This window comes from Choloepus didactylus, chromosome 6, assembly GCF_015220235.1.
Source record: "Choloepus didactylus isolate mChoDid1 chromosome 6, mChoDid1.pri, whole genome shotgun sequence".
NCBI lineage: Eukaryota > Metazoa > Chordata > Mammalia > Pilosa > Megalonychidae > Choloepus > Choloepus didactylus.
The window spans coordinates 15,405,475-15,423,177 of record NC_051312.1 but is presented as its reverse complement, the minus strand read 5'-3'; the positions used below and the strand labels follow the sequence as shown (position 1 = coordinate 15,423,177).

At 35.7% G+C, this 17,703-nt stretch overlaps 1 protein-coding gene across 1 annotated transcript in view; it reads left to right on the top strand.

Moving 5' to 3' along the window:
• Positions 1-14,851: 14,851 nt before the first annotated feature.
• LOC119536596 (membrane-spanning 4-domains subfamily A member 3-like) overlaps positions 14,852-17,703 on the top strand; it is a 30,468-nt gene continuing 27,616 nt past the window's right edge. The window contains exons 1-2 of the mRNA XM_037839449.1: positions 14,852-14,918; positions 16,599-16,684. Of these exons, the coding sequence (XP_037695377.1) occupies positions 14,852-14,918; positions 16,599-16,684 (153 nt within the window). The remainder of the gene's footprint in view (positions 14,919-16,598; positions 16,685-17,703) is intronic.

Here is a 17,703-nt window from a genome sequence, read left to right as displayed (position 1 = left end):
GTGTGAAATTTGAATGCTATCTAGGGACTCATGGGAGATTTGTCCTGTAACTTCATTTAGTAACTAACATGCATGACCTGACTCTCCCAAATTTTCAGTCATCTTAATTATATCCTACTGAAAGCTAAACATTTCATGTTCTTATGGGACTCATTTCATTTCATTTTGTAGACATCCTCTGACACAGGTGTGGCTTTCTTGATTCTACTGCCTCTTCCAGTTACTGCCTAACTTTTCTACTTGAGCATTATCTGTATTTACTTTCTCACAGCTCTCTTTTATTTTCTTTTGAATCCTTTTTAATCAGTCTTTCATCAAGTGCACCCTTTTTTAGGACTTCAATGACTTCCAAAAAGCAAAATTCTACGGTCTCTTCATTGTTAGCCTTGGTCTTATATGATTTGGACATAGCCCATGGTACAGAAAATCCCTCTCACCTCCATTCAAAACCTTCTTTACTTGACTTCTAGTTCATGCCATTCTCCTTTCTTTGCACCATTTCACTGCCCATTTCTTGTATTTTCCTTTCCATTGTCTCCTTAGTTGCCTGATCTTGGTCATGTATGGATCAGTGTAAGGACCTCTTTTTTATTCCACGTATTTCCCTTTCAATTTTTGGTTATCATCCAGTACCATGACTTTACATCCCCTTTTTATGCTCAAAATCCCCAACTTTTTCATCTCGAGCCTGGGTATCCACTCTTATCTCCAGATCACACTGCCTGTTTGACATCTATGTTTGAATGTTTAATAGCATTTCAGACTAACATTTCAAACTGGACACCAGCTATTAACTTCCACTTTTGATTTTCCTGCATCATTTCCAGTCTCAATCAATGGCAACTGACCCTTACAAGTAGCTAAAGCTGAAAACTTGATGCCATCCTGACTACTTCTTTCTCTTTATCTACACATTCAGTTAATTAGCAGACCCTTTGCCTTTTTCTTCAAAATATACCAAGAATCAGGCCATTTCTCACCAACCCACTTCCTACCCTGCTCCAAATCACAAGTATCTCTGGCTTAGACATCATACTAGACTGGTAACTAGTTTCCTATGTATCTTCCTGTCTGCTCAAAAATCTGTTTTCCACACAGCAGCCAGAGGAATCTTGTTAAAACGCCAGTAATCCCTCTGGTCAAAACATTCCAAGGGCTTCCCATCTCACTCAGAGCCAAGTGCCTGCTGAGAGCCTCCAGGGCCGTAAACAATTTGTTCTGTTAATTCTTGATCTTATATCCTGATCTTGTCCTACTGGCTACCTCTTCTTTAGCCACACTGGAGCCTTCCCTACCCAGCATCTCCAGGCACACTCCCAAAAGCTGTCTTTTTGTGTTTTTCTCTCCTCATTGTCTGGGATTTTCTTTCCTTAAATATTTTCATAACCTCCACTCCCTTACCACAGGACTTCGTGTGAACGTGTCCTTCTTATTGAGGCCTTCTCAGATCACTGTGTTTAAAATTTCAAATCTCTCAACTATTTTCTCCCTTTTCCATGTTTTTTCTTCAAATTTTTTTTTTTACCATCTAACATAACTCTTCTTTGTGTGTCACCCAGCCTAGAATATAACTCAATGAACAATAGTCTCCCTGTCCCAATATTTCTAGTGCATAGAACACATTGCCTGATACCAAATAAGTTTTCAGTATTTGCCAAGTAAACGAAATATTTTCTAGGAGGCACACATAGGTTTTTCAGACTATTCAGGACTGGTATCCTTTTAATCTTCCTTTTGAGGTCTGTTAGGGCATGTTTGATATAACCATGTCTTAATATCCTCTGATTTCTTCTTTATCACACTACATGGTTGTTTTGAATTGGATGGGAAATCAAGTACTTGGAGAAGTTTGGACAAGGTTAGGACAATGGAGAAAGCACAATAATAACAGCTATGAAATCAATAGCAAAATGTCTTTTGTGCAGTCATTTAAATGGTTGATTCATTACAATTTTCCTAACAAAGGCTACACATGGCCTCTTCCTTTCACCTGCACTGAAAACAAAAACATATACCACTTGACAAAGAGTGAATCATAATGGGGAAAGAAAACAGATAATGTCTAAATATGTATCTATTTGTGAACATATGAGTGTTTTAAAAAATCCTTCAAGGGGTTGTTGGCAAACTTTTTCTTGCATCAGGATCAGCTGGGGTCTTGTTAAAACATAGACGGCTGGGGCTCAAGGCGAGAGTGTCTTTGATTAGGTAGAGCAGAGTACTCATAAGAATTTGCAATTCTAAGAAGTTTCCAGGTTATGCTAGTGCTGTTTGTTCAGGACGCACATTTTAGACAAGATGTCTGCTCTCTGTTTCAAGAAAAGCAAATTAGTAGAAAATTATCCTAATGAAACCTTGATATTTGAGATAGGAGGAGAGGTAAGTAGGTACATTTCAAAAGGAGGGGATAAAGTAAATGTATGGGAATTCTGAAAATCATCTAATTCAGATGGGAGAGAGATACTTCCTTGAATCACAGCTTCTAATTAAAGCTGTTGGTGGGTTCTAAAGTATCTTCAATGAAGTTCATAATTATTTTTAATCATAATTTTTCTTTGCTCCAAATTATTATGTATTATGATCATGTTACTTTATTTCTAATCTTATTGGACAATAACTGAATTTAGCTCATAAAATTTGGTAATATTTTATATATTAAGGTGGGTTTTTTTGTTTTTGGCCAAGCTTATGCCTAATTTTCTAAATCATATTTTATTGTAGAATATAACATACATACATAAATTGCACTTGGAAAGTTATCACTTTTAACAAGTAGTTAGCGAATTTCAAAGAATGTTATGGGTTTTACAGTTCCACAATCTCAGTTATTTCCTTATCGTGAAATATAACATATATGCAAAAAGGTATTATCTTTCTAAGTATGATTTAGCAAGTAGTTATATAGGAAATTTCCAAAAATGTTATGACTTACAGTACCATAGTTTTAGTTACTTCCTTATTGTGAAATATATATACAAAAAGGTGATAACTTTCGAATTACAATTTAACAAGTTTTATAACTCTTCCATAGCCACACATAAAAAGGGATGTCTTCTTTTGAATTATAATATGCCTGTGATTGCTTCCTTTATTAACAAAGGATGAATCTTGTATAGGAGCAAGGAATCATAGCTAAGGGCAATGTCTATTTTATTTTTAAACTATGCCATGTGACCTTTGTAATATTGTACCACATTGCTGACTAGGAAATGGGAAATCAGTCTGAAGTAGAAAGTTAAAATGTAGAGGTGACTTCACTTACTAAATATCGGAAAATATTATAAGCCACAATATTCAAATCAATATGGCATTGGAAAATTGCAGACTCTATTAGGATCATATTACAATAAAATATACAGCTTGAAAATATAAAGAAGACAATATATTTCTTTTCATGCAGGCAACATAAAATTTTTCATTTTTAGTTCTATAAGTGCTCTAAAAAGAATATAGTTTCTGATAAAACAGGCAGATGTTCATAAGTAGAATTCGAGCTGGCTCTTTGGGCAGTGTGTGCTCATTTTAGAGAAAAAATTAAGTGTAAAGAAACTTTCATTGTTAGATAATTATTTTCTTATCAGTAATATCAAGTGATTTTTCAGCATTCCCTAGATTCCAGGTACTAATGTAAAGCTATTACGGACTAATCTAATTTAATATTCAAAATATTCCCAGTAAGTACCTCCCAGTAAGAAATTGTATGTGCAATTTCTCCCACATACAGAGAAGCAGATTGAGCCACGCAGACATTACATAATTAACCCAAGATCTGACAGTGGACAATATAGAAATAGAACCAAAGCACTGCATTCAGCTTGAGTATAAGGTTGAAAATTTTTGAGCTATTGTTAAAGGACAGACATGGTATCTTACATTTTCGCTTTCTTCTTTCATCAGTGCTTGTAACCTGTACTGATTTATGGCTCCAGGTCAAAGTTAGACGATTGCCTATTGTGGATAACCTGCAACCCCAGCGTTATGAACTATTTCTGGGAAACAGATGCAGTGTAACCAGAGTGACGCATAACTATTTTGAGTTCATTTATCCTCTAACCAGTTGCGGCATCAGGAAATATGTAAGAGCAGTTATTATTTCAACATATAATTTAGCCTTTTCTTTCTAAGGGTCAAAAACCAGTTATTAAAACTGTGCTACTGATTTTGAATTGATTTTACACCTCATGTAATATTGACTACTCTCTGTCTTATGTTTGGACTATTTCGTAGTAGCAGAGAGATCCGTTGGATTTGCATCTTTAGAAACCATGGTATTCCTTTTACCTACCTTCTACCAACACATTTCTCTTGCCTTTGGAGAGAATTCAAATTCTCGGGGGTCAAATCAAATGTGAGGCAAATATGTATCTGAAGTAGGCCCACAACCCCCTACCCTTTGTTGAACTAAAAATAAAATATCTGAGCTATTGTTTTCTGAAGCCAGAATACTTGTTATTACCTTAAACATCAGGACTCAAGGAATCATGATGTGAGAGAGAGACGACAGGAAAACGAGAGGAATAAATAACAATTATTAAGCAATTTTGTGCCAATTGTGCTGATGAGTATTTCAGGGGCTTTAGTTTTTGATCCTTAGGATATCAAGTACATATTTTACTTATGTAATAAGCCAACAGTGCTTATCATGTACCTGGAAATTTACTTACTTAACCCTCACAAAAGTCCTAGTAGAATTATTTTTGTTTTAAAGATGAAGACTTTGAGGCCTAGAATGACTGAGAAACTTGCCCAGTGTCACACACTTAGCAATTGGTGGATCTGGGATTCAAAACAAGTATCTGTTCTTAATCCAGTAAAATCTGATCGCCCTCAAATCTATTCGCTTTGCTTTATGTTAACTTCTGTGTTTGGTAATGGCAGCTTGGTTTTCCTTTTGGGACCACATCTGCCCCACTCATAGTACATACAATTTAGGATCTCAGAAAGCAAAATAATGCTGGTGGATGACAAGCAATACAGGTGCTGGTTAAATAAAATGCAGGCACTGAGTAAATAATTGTGAAATAAGTGAAAAGGCCATGTCAATTGATAGTTTTGTCAGGTCAACTGGAACATTTCTGTGACTTCTAGGGAAAAGATTCACTCTTTTTCATTGAGATTATTAATGGATAATCATAAGTAGATAGGAGTTGAGGTTTCTATTTTCTAGCTCTGGCTATAGGGGAGACCCAGTCTGAAATAGAGACCAAACGAGAAGGAGAAGATATAACATTGTCGGGGAAGGGAGAGAGCCAAGTGCTGGAAATGTGATTGGGATTCTATTATCCAGCTATTCCAAAGTCAAAATTACCTTGGGATTCCTCTGGTACATGGACCCATATATTCCCATTTGTGCTAAATTCGGATTATTGAATGCCTCGCAAGTGAAATATATATTTCCCTGTATTAATGCTCAATCCTATAAATTATTGCCAGGCCATTCTATAGAATAAAATGCCTAGGCATGGTTATTCCTCATCGTCACACAAACGTAAAGGCCAAAGATCGTATCTAAACCTTGGCAATCTGAGATACTAGCAAGCACTCTTGAATATCATACTTCCAACATGGTAAATGTATACCCAATATTTATGTCTGACTTCATGGAAGAATTAAGAAGTCTCAATTTTGAATTTGCTCATGTTTTATATTCTCTAAATAGTTAAATTACAGTGTATAATATATATGTCCTCCTGTTGGTTTGCACTCTTCAAGAAATCTACCATTATGGAGGTATGCCTACATATATAGCTTAATTTTTTTTTATAAGTGTGTTAATTGGTATTATATGTTGAACATATTATTATCTCCATTTTACAAATAAAGTTTAGTATCTTTTTTTGCAACTGTAGCTTACAGGCCAAAGCCAGCCAGTAGCCTGTGTTTATAAAATAACTTTTTTTGGAACAGTCACATTCATTTAGGTATTGTCTATTGTTGTTTTCCATTAAAAAAGCAGAACTGAGTCTTTGTGTCAGGGGCAGTATGAAATATGACATCAAACACTAATATATTTATTGTCTCGGTGATTAAAAAAAAACATTGCCAGTCACTGGTTTATATTATCACCAGTTTACAAAATAAGCAAAGTGGAACTTGTTCTGAAGTTGTCAGATATTTAGGCAAATTTTATAGCCAGAATATGTTGCAGGGCCTGTACTATATAATTCAGGCCTACCTAAGAAAGATCCTACACTTAAATAAAAGTGGTGACTCAAAAGTTGTCTCTGTCAACTCAACTGCTGAACAAATCCAATGTCTTTGTCACTGTGTTGGGAGCTATTACTTGGGTCTTTTCTAAATCAGACCTTTATCACTTAGTTCTGCTGTCCTGCTACTTTATATCTTAATGTAAAAATGATAATTTATACAGTTTTCTAATTCTAATTTTTAAATTACTTTCAAACCCTTGGATTCAACTGAATTTTTTTCCCCCTTTAGGATAGCACGTTGGGCATTCTCATTGAAAGTTCAGTCACATATGTACCAGTGTTTTTAAACATGGAAACTTACTGCCCGATATCATGTTCTGTTCCAAGGTAAGTCGAGCAAACCTCAGAGATTGAGGTAGCTAACATTGTCTTTGGCTGCCAAGTATTTCTGGGAGTTAAGCTGTTAAAAAAGAAAAGTTGAGTTAGAGTCATGGGTTCAATAAGATCAGCAATGTTACGTTTAGGCATGTGAGTATGTTTGTGCAAGTGTGTGTATGTGTATATGCATGTGTGTGTGTGTATATATATATATATATATATATATATATATGCATGTGTGGATGTGTGTGTATGTAATCCTCTCAATGTGGTTTCTTAATTTAAAAAATGACCCTAGTAGTTTGATTCTCTTCTAGCTGACAATATTTTTGATCCAGGATCCAGATCCCACCCCAATCCCTAATTTTCAGCTCTGCCAAAAATTAACTCTATAAATATCAAGGATACTGATAATCCTTAGATGAATGAGTTGGGCACTTATACATGTCATTGGAGCATGACTAGTGATTGCTCATAAAAGGTTAATCTGAAAACAAGTGGTTCTGTATTTTATTTAGTACTCCAAGTTTTGTATTTTTCTTAAATACACAGTTGGTATGTTAAATTTGAATTAGTCAAGCAAGAGAATACATTAGAAGGCTTTTGTTAGTAAACTATTCTCTCAGGTGTCCTGTATCTGCACCATCATCTCTATCTTGCCTTGTCCATTGTATCAAATTCTTGTATGAACCATACCACCTGCATGAAGTTGATTGTCTTGGACAGGGATGACTTAAGAGACTGAAAATAAGTGTTTCTTCCAAAATATTCAAACTAGAATTCATCTTGAGATTTAATGAGATATAAAAATCAAGACTTTTTATTGACCAATATTCTCTTCTTGTTTGAGAAACTTCAGCAATGAGGGAATGAAACAGAAAAGCCTATATTTACAGCTCAGGCAGTTCTACTTGTCCCTGGTTGGATTGTTCATTAAGTCTAAATACAGGTCTGTCCTCTGTACTAGGAGTTTTCAATCTAATTTCAAAGAGTCTAAGCTCTCTGGAGATACTGAAATTAAATGGCTGTATTTATTTTATAAAGCTGGCATCACATCTGCTATATAAAATCGTCCCTTCCCATCCCTTCTCAATGTCTTTGGCCTTCTTCACACATGAAATTAAGTTCCAAGAAAACCTTCAATTTCATATCAAAGTTAATGTTAATCTTCACTATTGCTAGCTCTGGGCAAAGAAGATTTGAGAGGGAAAAGACTCAGCATAATCGATAAATACTTTCTCTTCTGTTTACTCTATCACCATGGTTTGCCAAAGTAGGAAAAAAGGCTGAATGAGGGTGTGATGGATGAGTATTCCTCAGCCTGGTACCTTGTAGTCCATTTCTAGTAACTTTGATTAAATAGCTTTACAGAATGGACGTAGTATTGTTCAATTTATGGATCTTTAAGTCATTCAGGGGCCCAACAAGTAGTAGAGACCCCTAGTGCATTTTTATTTTTTTGAGGGGTCAAACTAGATAAGGCATAACTGCTGTACACTAATGTCGCCTTTGACCTCCCTCCCCATTTCTCTAGCATTGCTGATGTTCAAAGAGTCTCTAATTTTGGGGGTCTTTCTACAGTTAAGTATTGTTTATGTACTGGTGAAACTGCTGAGGTCCAAGAACTCATGGGTACTTTTCTCTTCCACCCTGCTCCTTTTTCTACTCTTTTCTCTCACATATTCTTTGTCTCCAGACCAAAGAGACACATAAGGAAGATAGAGCAGTCCCCTGCATAAGCAGATAGTCACCTTGAAAGTGAGGTATCACTCTCCAGTGTTGGTACCCTCAAGGTCTGAGGGTTCATTTCAAACACGTTTCTTTGTTTATAAAGAAAAGAAGCCTTTCAGTGACCCCTCTACCTAATATGCGGCAAGAACTCAAAACTGAACGTCTCAGTTCATCTCCTTAGACTACAGGGTGAGATGGTTGGATGTAGCAGAGGTGGTGCAGCCACTTATTGAGCGTTTCTGGTATTTGATATTTTATCCTCAGCTTTGGTTCCCAATAAGTAATTCTGAGTTAATCGGAACTCTAATCAACATTGTTAGGAACTTTTCCTTGTGCTTTGTGAAATTATCAATTTCCATTTCTGCCTGAGGTTCTCAACTTGGTATTCTATCTTACCACCCATAGAGAGCTGTCTAGGTTTTCTTTCACAATCCTTACCAAAATAAACAGCAGGATATATATCAGCTTCAAATCTTTGTATGTCTTTTATTTATTTACTTCTATTTCTATTTTTTTTTTATTATTATTATTTTTTAGAAAGCTTCCATTTTCCCAGAAGAAAAGTGAGATAAAGAGTGAGAACAGGACATTTGGGGAGATATCTACAGGGTCAGTGGGAAGGGAAAACCCAACATCATCTCAAGTGGGAGTTGTGGGGATCAATCCAGGAGAGTCATTTCGGTAAGGCTCTTTTGACATAGTACAATAAATGTTTTTCAATGCACTTATAAAAAAAGACGTGTTGGGTAAAATGACATAGATCATACTTTGTACTATGCACAATTTAACTAAAGTTCAGGGTCATTGTTACCATGACTTCTTATGGTTACTACAGATATATTTTATCATAATATTTATTTTCTCTGGTAAAACAGATTTGTGTTTGTACTCTCAGTAGCCATATCATGTTATCAAACCCAACCAGAGAAAACTTTGACGATAGCATGATTATCGAATGGGTTTGGGAATTTCCATGAAGATAGTAATTGTTTTGTGTGTTTTGTGCTTTTGTTTTGGAAGGACTAAGTGATTGTAAGAGAAGACCCTTCTCAAACGTGAAGGACAGCATAAGAATCATTCAAATGCCCCTTAGCTCTTGGAGTTTACCATTCCTGAAGGGACAGATCTTGTAAAAAATTTTTTTCAGGGGTCTTTTGACCTCCTAAATTTAACATTTGAGATGCTACTGTTAAAACCTATTAACATTTAATTAATAACAACTGCATATAGGTAATATATTAACATTTAATTAATAACAACTGCATATAGGTAATATATCAATGTTACTTAAATCAGTACAATGTTGTAATAGATTCTGTAGTTTAAAATTGAAACTGTTCCACCCACCCAACCCCTGTATTCCCTCCTGGTTGAACCACAGTGAATTATCTGAGCATTTTTTGTGTAATAGTTTCCTATCAGTACGAGCACATGACTGTTTCTCTTTCTTTCTTACAGGAACAGTTTTTCCCTTGTTGGATTATATCATTTTCCTATCCCTTGCTCTAAGGAAGGAATTAAGCTATAATTTCAAAGTGTGAGGCAACTTTACTAACTCTTGTATTCTGGCTACATTGAGGATTGTAGTGACTCTTAGAAGTTGGACTAATGCCTATGATATAATCTTTTATCATTTTAATAATATTTTTAAATGAATTTTCTCTGTAGATCATGTCGATTAATTCTTTTGATGAGGTGATAGAGAATCCCCAGATCTTAAATTTGAAATGAAGGTATTTTAAAAAATAAAGTTTTACATAACTTAAGAGGTGTTTTCTGTTGAAAAATCAAAGGTTCCGGGTCACAAGGCATTGTGGAGTGCTAGTTATCTGCATTTTGTTGAAAGGGTTAGGACTAACCATCACCTGCTGCTCATGGTGGCAATTAATTACCTGTTATTCCATGATCTAGTTTGCTTATTAATCCATATTACTTTTCCTTCCTGTGCTATGTGTAATATGATGAAATCAGTGTTTTCTCTGCCTGTTCTCTATTCCTAACTTGTCTCTATTGTGTTTGTTTGCATCATTTTCCTTTTCTATGTGTTAGTAATTTCAAGTCTAAGAAACTGCAATTAATAAGGCAGTGAAAGAAGTGAACTAGAAAAGAACACATTTTTTCAATATTATAAAGATTTCCAAAATGTATAATATCCAACAGTAAAATAAGTTGTAATGTATTTCAAAGAACTAAAACCAGGTCCATGAAATGGTGGGAACCTTTTATTTACCGTTCCCTCAACAGTGAGACGACTCACACATCTGTGCTGATCCATCTGATTCTCAGCTACATTCTACGTGGGAAAAATCAAACAGCAAGGGAGCTGGTGCTCTTTTGGGATATCCTCTTGTTTATACCATCACACTCAATGATTAACCATTTGACTGTTTCTTTAATGTTGGCTACTTGGATATCAGGCAGCTCAGCTCAGCTCTTTCAGTTTTGCTCAGCTCTTGACAAAACTGAAAACTAATATTTCACAACAATCCTAGGTTGATGAATGATATAACCATCTCAGTAGATGCAGTGAAAGTATTTGCTACAATTCATCAGTCAACGATGATAAAAATCAGTGAACTAGTAATATAAAGAAACATGCTTTCATAATGTAAACAAACATAGCCTACTATATCAACTATACTTTATGGTGAAATGCTACCTTTCCCTCTGAAAGTTACTACTTTTAATAAATATTAGAAAATATCGCTAAAGAGAAAATTGTATAACTTTATATTCTTAGACAGCAAAGTTCTAAAGCCATTAAAGTTCTAAATAAGTGAAGGGAGACTGCATCCATGGATGGGAAGACTCATGCACTGTAGACTGGTTACAAGCCTAACCAAAATCACAACTTTTTTTTTTTAAACAAACTTGGAAAGCTGGTTTTAAATTTACATAGAGTGGCTATTGGTCAGGTAGAGTCAAAACCATTTCTGGCTAGTGTCCTAGTTTTCTTTGTGCCAATAATTTTCTCTGTGCTAATTCAGAAAAGTTTTCTTCAAAAATTATGATTTGGTTGTGGTAAAATCATTCATTAGGTTTTTTTTTTTTAAATTCATTTTTATTGAGACATATTCACATACCATGCAGTCATACAAAACAAAGCATACAATTCAATTGTTTACAGTACCATTATATAGTTGTGCATTCATCACCAAAATTAATTTTTGGCATTTTCGTTACCACACATACACAAACATAGTAAGAATAAAAATCAAAATGAAAAAGAACAATTAAAGAAAAAAAGAACACTGAGTACAATTTTTTTTTCTGTTTTTCTTCCCCCATTTTTCTACTCATCCATCCATACACTAGACAATGGGGAGTGTGATCCACATGGCTTTCCCAATCACATTGTCACCCCTCATAAGCTACATTTTTATACAATCGTCTTCAAGATTCATGGGTTCTGGGTTGTAGTTTGATAGTTTCAGGTATTGACTGCTAGCTACTCCAATTTACTAGAACCTAAAAAGGGTTGTCTATATTATGCGTAAGAGTGCCCACCAGAGTGACCTCTCGGCTCCTTTTGGAATCTCTCTGCCACTGAAGCTTATTTCATTTCCTTTCACATCCCCCTTTTGGTCAAGAAGACGTTCTCCATCCCACGATGCCGGGTCTAGATTACTCCCCAGGAGTCATAATCCATGTTGCCAGGGAGATTCACTCCCCTGGGTGTCAGATCCATTCATTAGGTTTTTAGTCAAATTTTTTCTATCTGTTATGGGGGTCAGTAGTTAGGTGAGATTTGTGGATATAGAAATAAATACTCAATACTTGCCCTGAAAGCATTGTCAGTCTATTTTGGGAGACTTCTTCCAAAATATGCTCTATCATATGCTTCATGGGTCATCAGTTTTTGAATGGATCCTGGAATAAACAGAAAACATCAACTCGTCTAAACTGGTGTAAGAATAAAAGGTTTCATTCAATCTATATTTTTTGTTGTTAAGCCTTTGTCACATTCTACAAGATATAATCATTTTATAGCTCTAAACTAAGATTTTGAACTTAGTACCTTTAAGCCAGGATTGCAATCTGCATAGAAAAGACAGTGACTGAATCATCCTGAGTTAAGTGTACATTATTATATCTTCTCTTGATCATCATCTGTGTAAAGTATTCCCTGAAGTTTCAATTCCAATGGGTACTGGGGACATTGACCAGATACCAGTGATGATCAAGTGTCTGAAGTGGTGGAACAGTGGTCAGTCTTGTACAATGTCAGTGCCTAATGATTTTCCCCACACATTGCATCAGCGATTTATACTTCTTGCCAGTACTTTAACACTAAAATGGAGAGTATGTCTATTTTGTATACTCCAATAGTTCCTTATTAGTCTCCCATAAATTACATGCATGTAGTATTATGTTTGATGTAGATGTAGAATCATTATCAATATCTTTAAAGCGGTGGTAATGGTAAGATTGCAACTGGAAGATGTTTAGCATCCAAACATACCTTGTGGTACTATGGATATATACACCAATGTTAGGCAAAATTAACTTCCCTGAGATAATAGATTTGTTTTCTCAAATGAACTTGTGCTTTCTCAGATGTTCCATTGCTGTTCCAACCCCCTCCCCTCATATAATAAGTAGCCTGTACAGCCTTCCAGATAAAAATGTGAGCCACAGACCAGCATCCTGTTAGAAAGAAATGTTGAATCTCAGGCATAATTCAAGACTTCCTTAATCAGACTCTGTATTTTAACGAGACCCCAAATAATTCACATGCATATTCTGCAAGAGACTGAATGCACTGTTTGTCAAAGTCCTGAGTGGGAAAGAATGCAACCATGAGAGCTTGGATGAGATAATTCAATGTATTAGCCTGCGGGTATTGAAACCACTGGGTCCGTTATATCTCCAGAGACTGAAGCAAGCTATTCCGCCTTTCTTGAGGAGAGCCATTTCCCTTTGCCTAGAGAGTCTGCAAAAATCTGAATTGAACGAGAGTCTTCACAATAGGACATTTGGCCCTGTCAATATCAATCCTCACTATCCCCCAGGACAATAACAAGTGTCCCTCAGCACACCCCAAGAGGGAAAATAGTCTTGGTGGGGGTGGGGGAAGGTGTTTATAAATTGAAAATAGGATAACACATAAACGCATGTCAGACCTTAAATATTTTTTATTTTCACATGGGATACTATACTACCACTAGAAAGTGGTAGGTACAAAGGCAATGACAAAGTTTTTCAAGATGTTTTATATAAACCTCAGTGTAGAACAATATAAAACCCATTTATGTCATAAATACCTCAACATATATGTATTCATGACTTGGAGAAGATGTAAATAAAATGCAATAAATATGATAAAATTGTATCAGTGGTTACCTATCAGGGAGGTAAAGGGGTAAAGGATATAAACATTATATAAAGTAGAAATTATAGTTTTATATATTTCTATATTTTCTTAATTATTTACAGTAATAATATCTCACCTCTTGAATAATCAAGAAAATTGAAAAGTATTGTCAACTACAATCCATTGATATTGTCATTTTAAATTTAAATAGATGCAAGAATTCATTTCCAATTATAACTTAGATGATTTGCATACTAAAATAAAAACCTGTTGATTTTAAGAAACAAATAATACAATAAAAATATTTAGTGGAAAGAACTGTCCCCTGAGATTTCTGATGATCATAGAAGTACCTTTTTTGCTTATTCTTTTCTACATCAAATCATAATTTTGGAGATTCCTATTGTTAATTTTGATTATATTCACTAATAATTTCCTGGCACTTAGAGCTGAGCAATCTACGTGTTATATTATTTATAAGGGTAACTTATTTAACTCTTGCTTTTAAGATGGAGCTTCTATAATGGTTGGTTTCTGCCAAAATATTAAAACAAGTCAAAAATATTATCTTAGTCCATAATCCCTTTCTCTCATGATTTTGTGTTCTTAGTTTACACTGCACAAAAATACTCTTAGGACCTTTTCTTCAGCACCCTGGAAATGCACATATTCATTATAAAATGTTTTATGGGAAAGCAAAATTAAACAAGAAAGGAGTGTTATTTCAAAGCTTAGATTGCAGTTTTGTGAATTTGTTTACCTGTATCAGAATCACCTGGAACTTGTTAGAAGGATGATTAGTGGATCTCATTCCAGACTTTTAGATCAGAATTACTGGCTGTGATGCCAATGGAATTGCCATTTTTTTCACAAGAACCTAGAGTAATTATTGCAAATAATGTCGCCAATAAAAAATTTAAAAAATCCTTTTTATAACCAACTTGGAGCTCCTCAAATTATCTTGCAAAGCTGTGGTCTTGGCACCCATCAAATATTACATAAGATATCATTTCAGAGACATCCAGAGGTTTGAGGAAGGCACGATTGGGAGGAGGTACAGTCTAGAACCACTCTTCACATGATTTCCCTAACTTTCTGAATCACAATGATTAGAATTTCAGCCCCAGGGATGGAAGCTGATAGTGTGCTGAGGGCTTTCTTGGAATGATATATCATCACTTGCAGCTGAGGAGGCAAGAGGTTTGTTATAAACACCCACAGGGGCCCACTTACCTTGACTTCCTGTTTCCTGTGATACCTTGGCTGGAGAGCTGAAGCGATGAAGGCTCCTGGCGTGTTAGGAAGGCTCTTCGTGCTTTTCGCGCTAACTCATGGTTTAGATGATGGTAAGAAAGGGGACTTCTGAAGAGTGGTGATGTCAAACATTGGCGGTGCTTTCCTACATAGTGTTCACTTTGGGGACTCGATTTATAACCTGGTGGTGCTAACAGCTAACGAATGCCAGTTTCCACTCAGATGCACAGTTGAATCCCTGCCTTTTCACCACCATGCTTCTCTTAAAGCCAGCTAATAGGCTGATTTCATGATGCTGTTGCTTTTTCTTTATTTGTTTGCAAAACAATTTGAGGTTCTCAGAATATTCTTTCTGGAGATCGTTGGTACTTTTAAAATCTAAAATGATTGCGGTGAATATTGACAGCAGGATTGGCAGCTGAGTGTCTAGAAAAGAAGGTTCTCAAGGCTATGGCTATGAGGTACAAAGTGTGGACAGCAGTCAGCTGTGTTTAATTATAACTGATTCCTTTTCAGAGTTGAGCCTCTTCACAGAGTCTGCATGGGTTTTAATCCTGCTCTGCCACTTAAAATCTTTGTGACTTTACATTTACACATCTGTAAGTGTGTCATAATAGTAATGTTGACCTTATGGGAACACAATGAAGAGTAAATAAGATATTTCTAAAAACTGACCTGGCAAATAGTGATCAATACAAAAATAAGCCTTATTGTTGAGGTACTTGTAATATTATTTTTTTTTATCAGTAGAAGTCTTTCACATAGCATTTCCAGCTAATATTTATTGGCTTAAATATTTTTAGTAAAAAATATTTTAAATGAAAACAGTTGAAGAATTTTTCCACATGGCTATAACCAGATATTGAAACTCTTCCATTCATAGCTCAGACATGTGACTGTTTTGCTTGGCTAAGTTTCAAGGATATATTCATTCATGACACTATTTTCTGTGTGAAATTTGAATGATCTCTAAGGGACCTATGGGAGATTTGTTCTATAACTTCAAAGTAACCAATTAACATGATTTGACTCTCCAAAATTTAAGTCACCCTAACTGTGTCCTAAAAGCTAAACATTTCCTGATCCTTTGGGACAAGGCTCAGTGTTGTGTGGATAACCCCTGGCACATCTGTGGCTTTCTAGATCCCACTCCCCCTTCCAGTAATTGCCTCACGTTTCTTCTTCCCTTAAATGTTATCTGTATTCACTCTCTTCAATTTTTCTTTCATATTCTTTGGAATCCACTCCAGTCATCCTCCCATCAAAAATACTCCATCAAAATGTATTCACCTAGGACATTAATGCCTTCTAAGTAGTAAAATTTTAAGGTCATTTCGTTGTCAGCTCTTGTCTTATTCATAGACCCAGCCAATCACATGGAAAAATCACTCTCTCCTCCATTAAAACCTTGGTTTACCTGGCTTCTAGTTCATGCCATTCTCCTTTCTTTTGTCCTATATAACTGTATTTCTTCTACATACTTTACAGATGTCTTCTTATTTGTTTGATTTTGATCACACAAAGATCAGTCCTTGGACCTCTTTCTTAGTCTATTTTCTTCTTTTTTTATCCTATCCAGTGTCATGGCCTTACAAACCCTTTTTATGCTCATGATTCCCATCTTTTGCATCTCCAGCTTGGATATCCTCTCTTACCTCCAGATGCAAATATCCTACTGTCTCCCTGACAGTATGATAGCACCTCAGACTAATATTTCCAAACTGAACTCCAGCTATTAACCTCCACTTCTGCTTTTCCCATATCATTTCCAGTTTCAATCAACGACAACTATACCCTACAAGTTGCTAAAGCTGAAAACGTGGTGCCTTCCTGGCCATCTCTTTCTCTTGCTGCACACGTACAACTACTTAGCAAACCCTTTGCCTCCACCTTGAAAATATATCAAGAATTGGACCATTTCTCACCAACCCCAATGTACCCTAGTTGACATCTCCAATATATCCTCTTGCATTATTGCACTAGCTTGATAATTGGTTTTCCAATGTATTCCCCTGTCCACTTAAAAATCTGTTCTCCACAAAGAGCAGAGGGATCTTGTTAAAATGTGAGTAGATCCTCTGGTCAAAACCTTCCAATGACTTCCCATCTCACTTAGAGCCTTCAGGGCTGTATATAATTTGTTCTATTAATTCTCTGATCTCACATCCTGATCTTGTCCTACTGGCTACATCTTCTTTAGCCACATTGAAGCCTTCCCTGCCCAGCATCTCCAGGCACACTCCCATAGCATGTCTTTTGTGTTTTCTCTTCTCATTGTCCGGAATACTTGTCCCTTAGATATTTTCAAGACCCTCCAATTACTTCATTAGGATTTTGCTCAGATGTAGCCTTCTTATCCATGCCTTCTCAGATCACCATATTTAAAATTTCAACTCGGCAATTTTTATCCCCTTTCATGATTTATTTTTCTTCAAAATTTACCATCTAAAATACTTTCTCTTCTGTTTGTTTCTCACCTATTCAACAGAATGTAAGGGGGGGGGGCTTCCTCTCCCCAAATTCCTAGTACATAGAACAGTACCTGGCACAGAATAGATCTTTTCAGTACTTGTCAAGTAAAGAAAATATTTTCATTGAGGTAAACATAGTTTCCATAGAGCATCTGGGAGTGCTGCTCTTTTAGTCTTTCATATGAGGTTTGTTAGAGCTTGTTTGATATATCCAAGTCTCAAGTCTCAATATACTCTAATTTCTTATCGCTCACATAATGGATTTGGGATAGGAAATCAAGCACTTTTTCTCCCTGTCTAAATTTTACTCTGCTTATAAAGGACTTCAGTAAATGGATTACAATCCACCCTGATTGAGGTGGGCCATACCTTTTTTTTTTTAATTGTGATTGTTCAGATACCATAC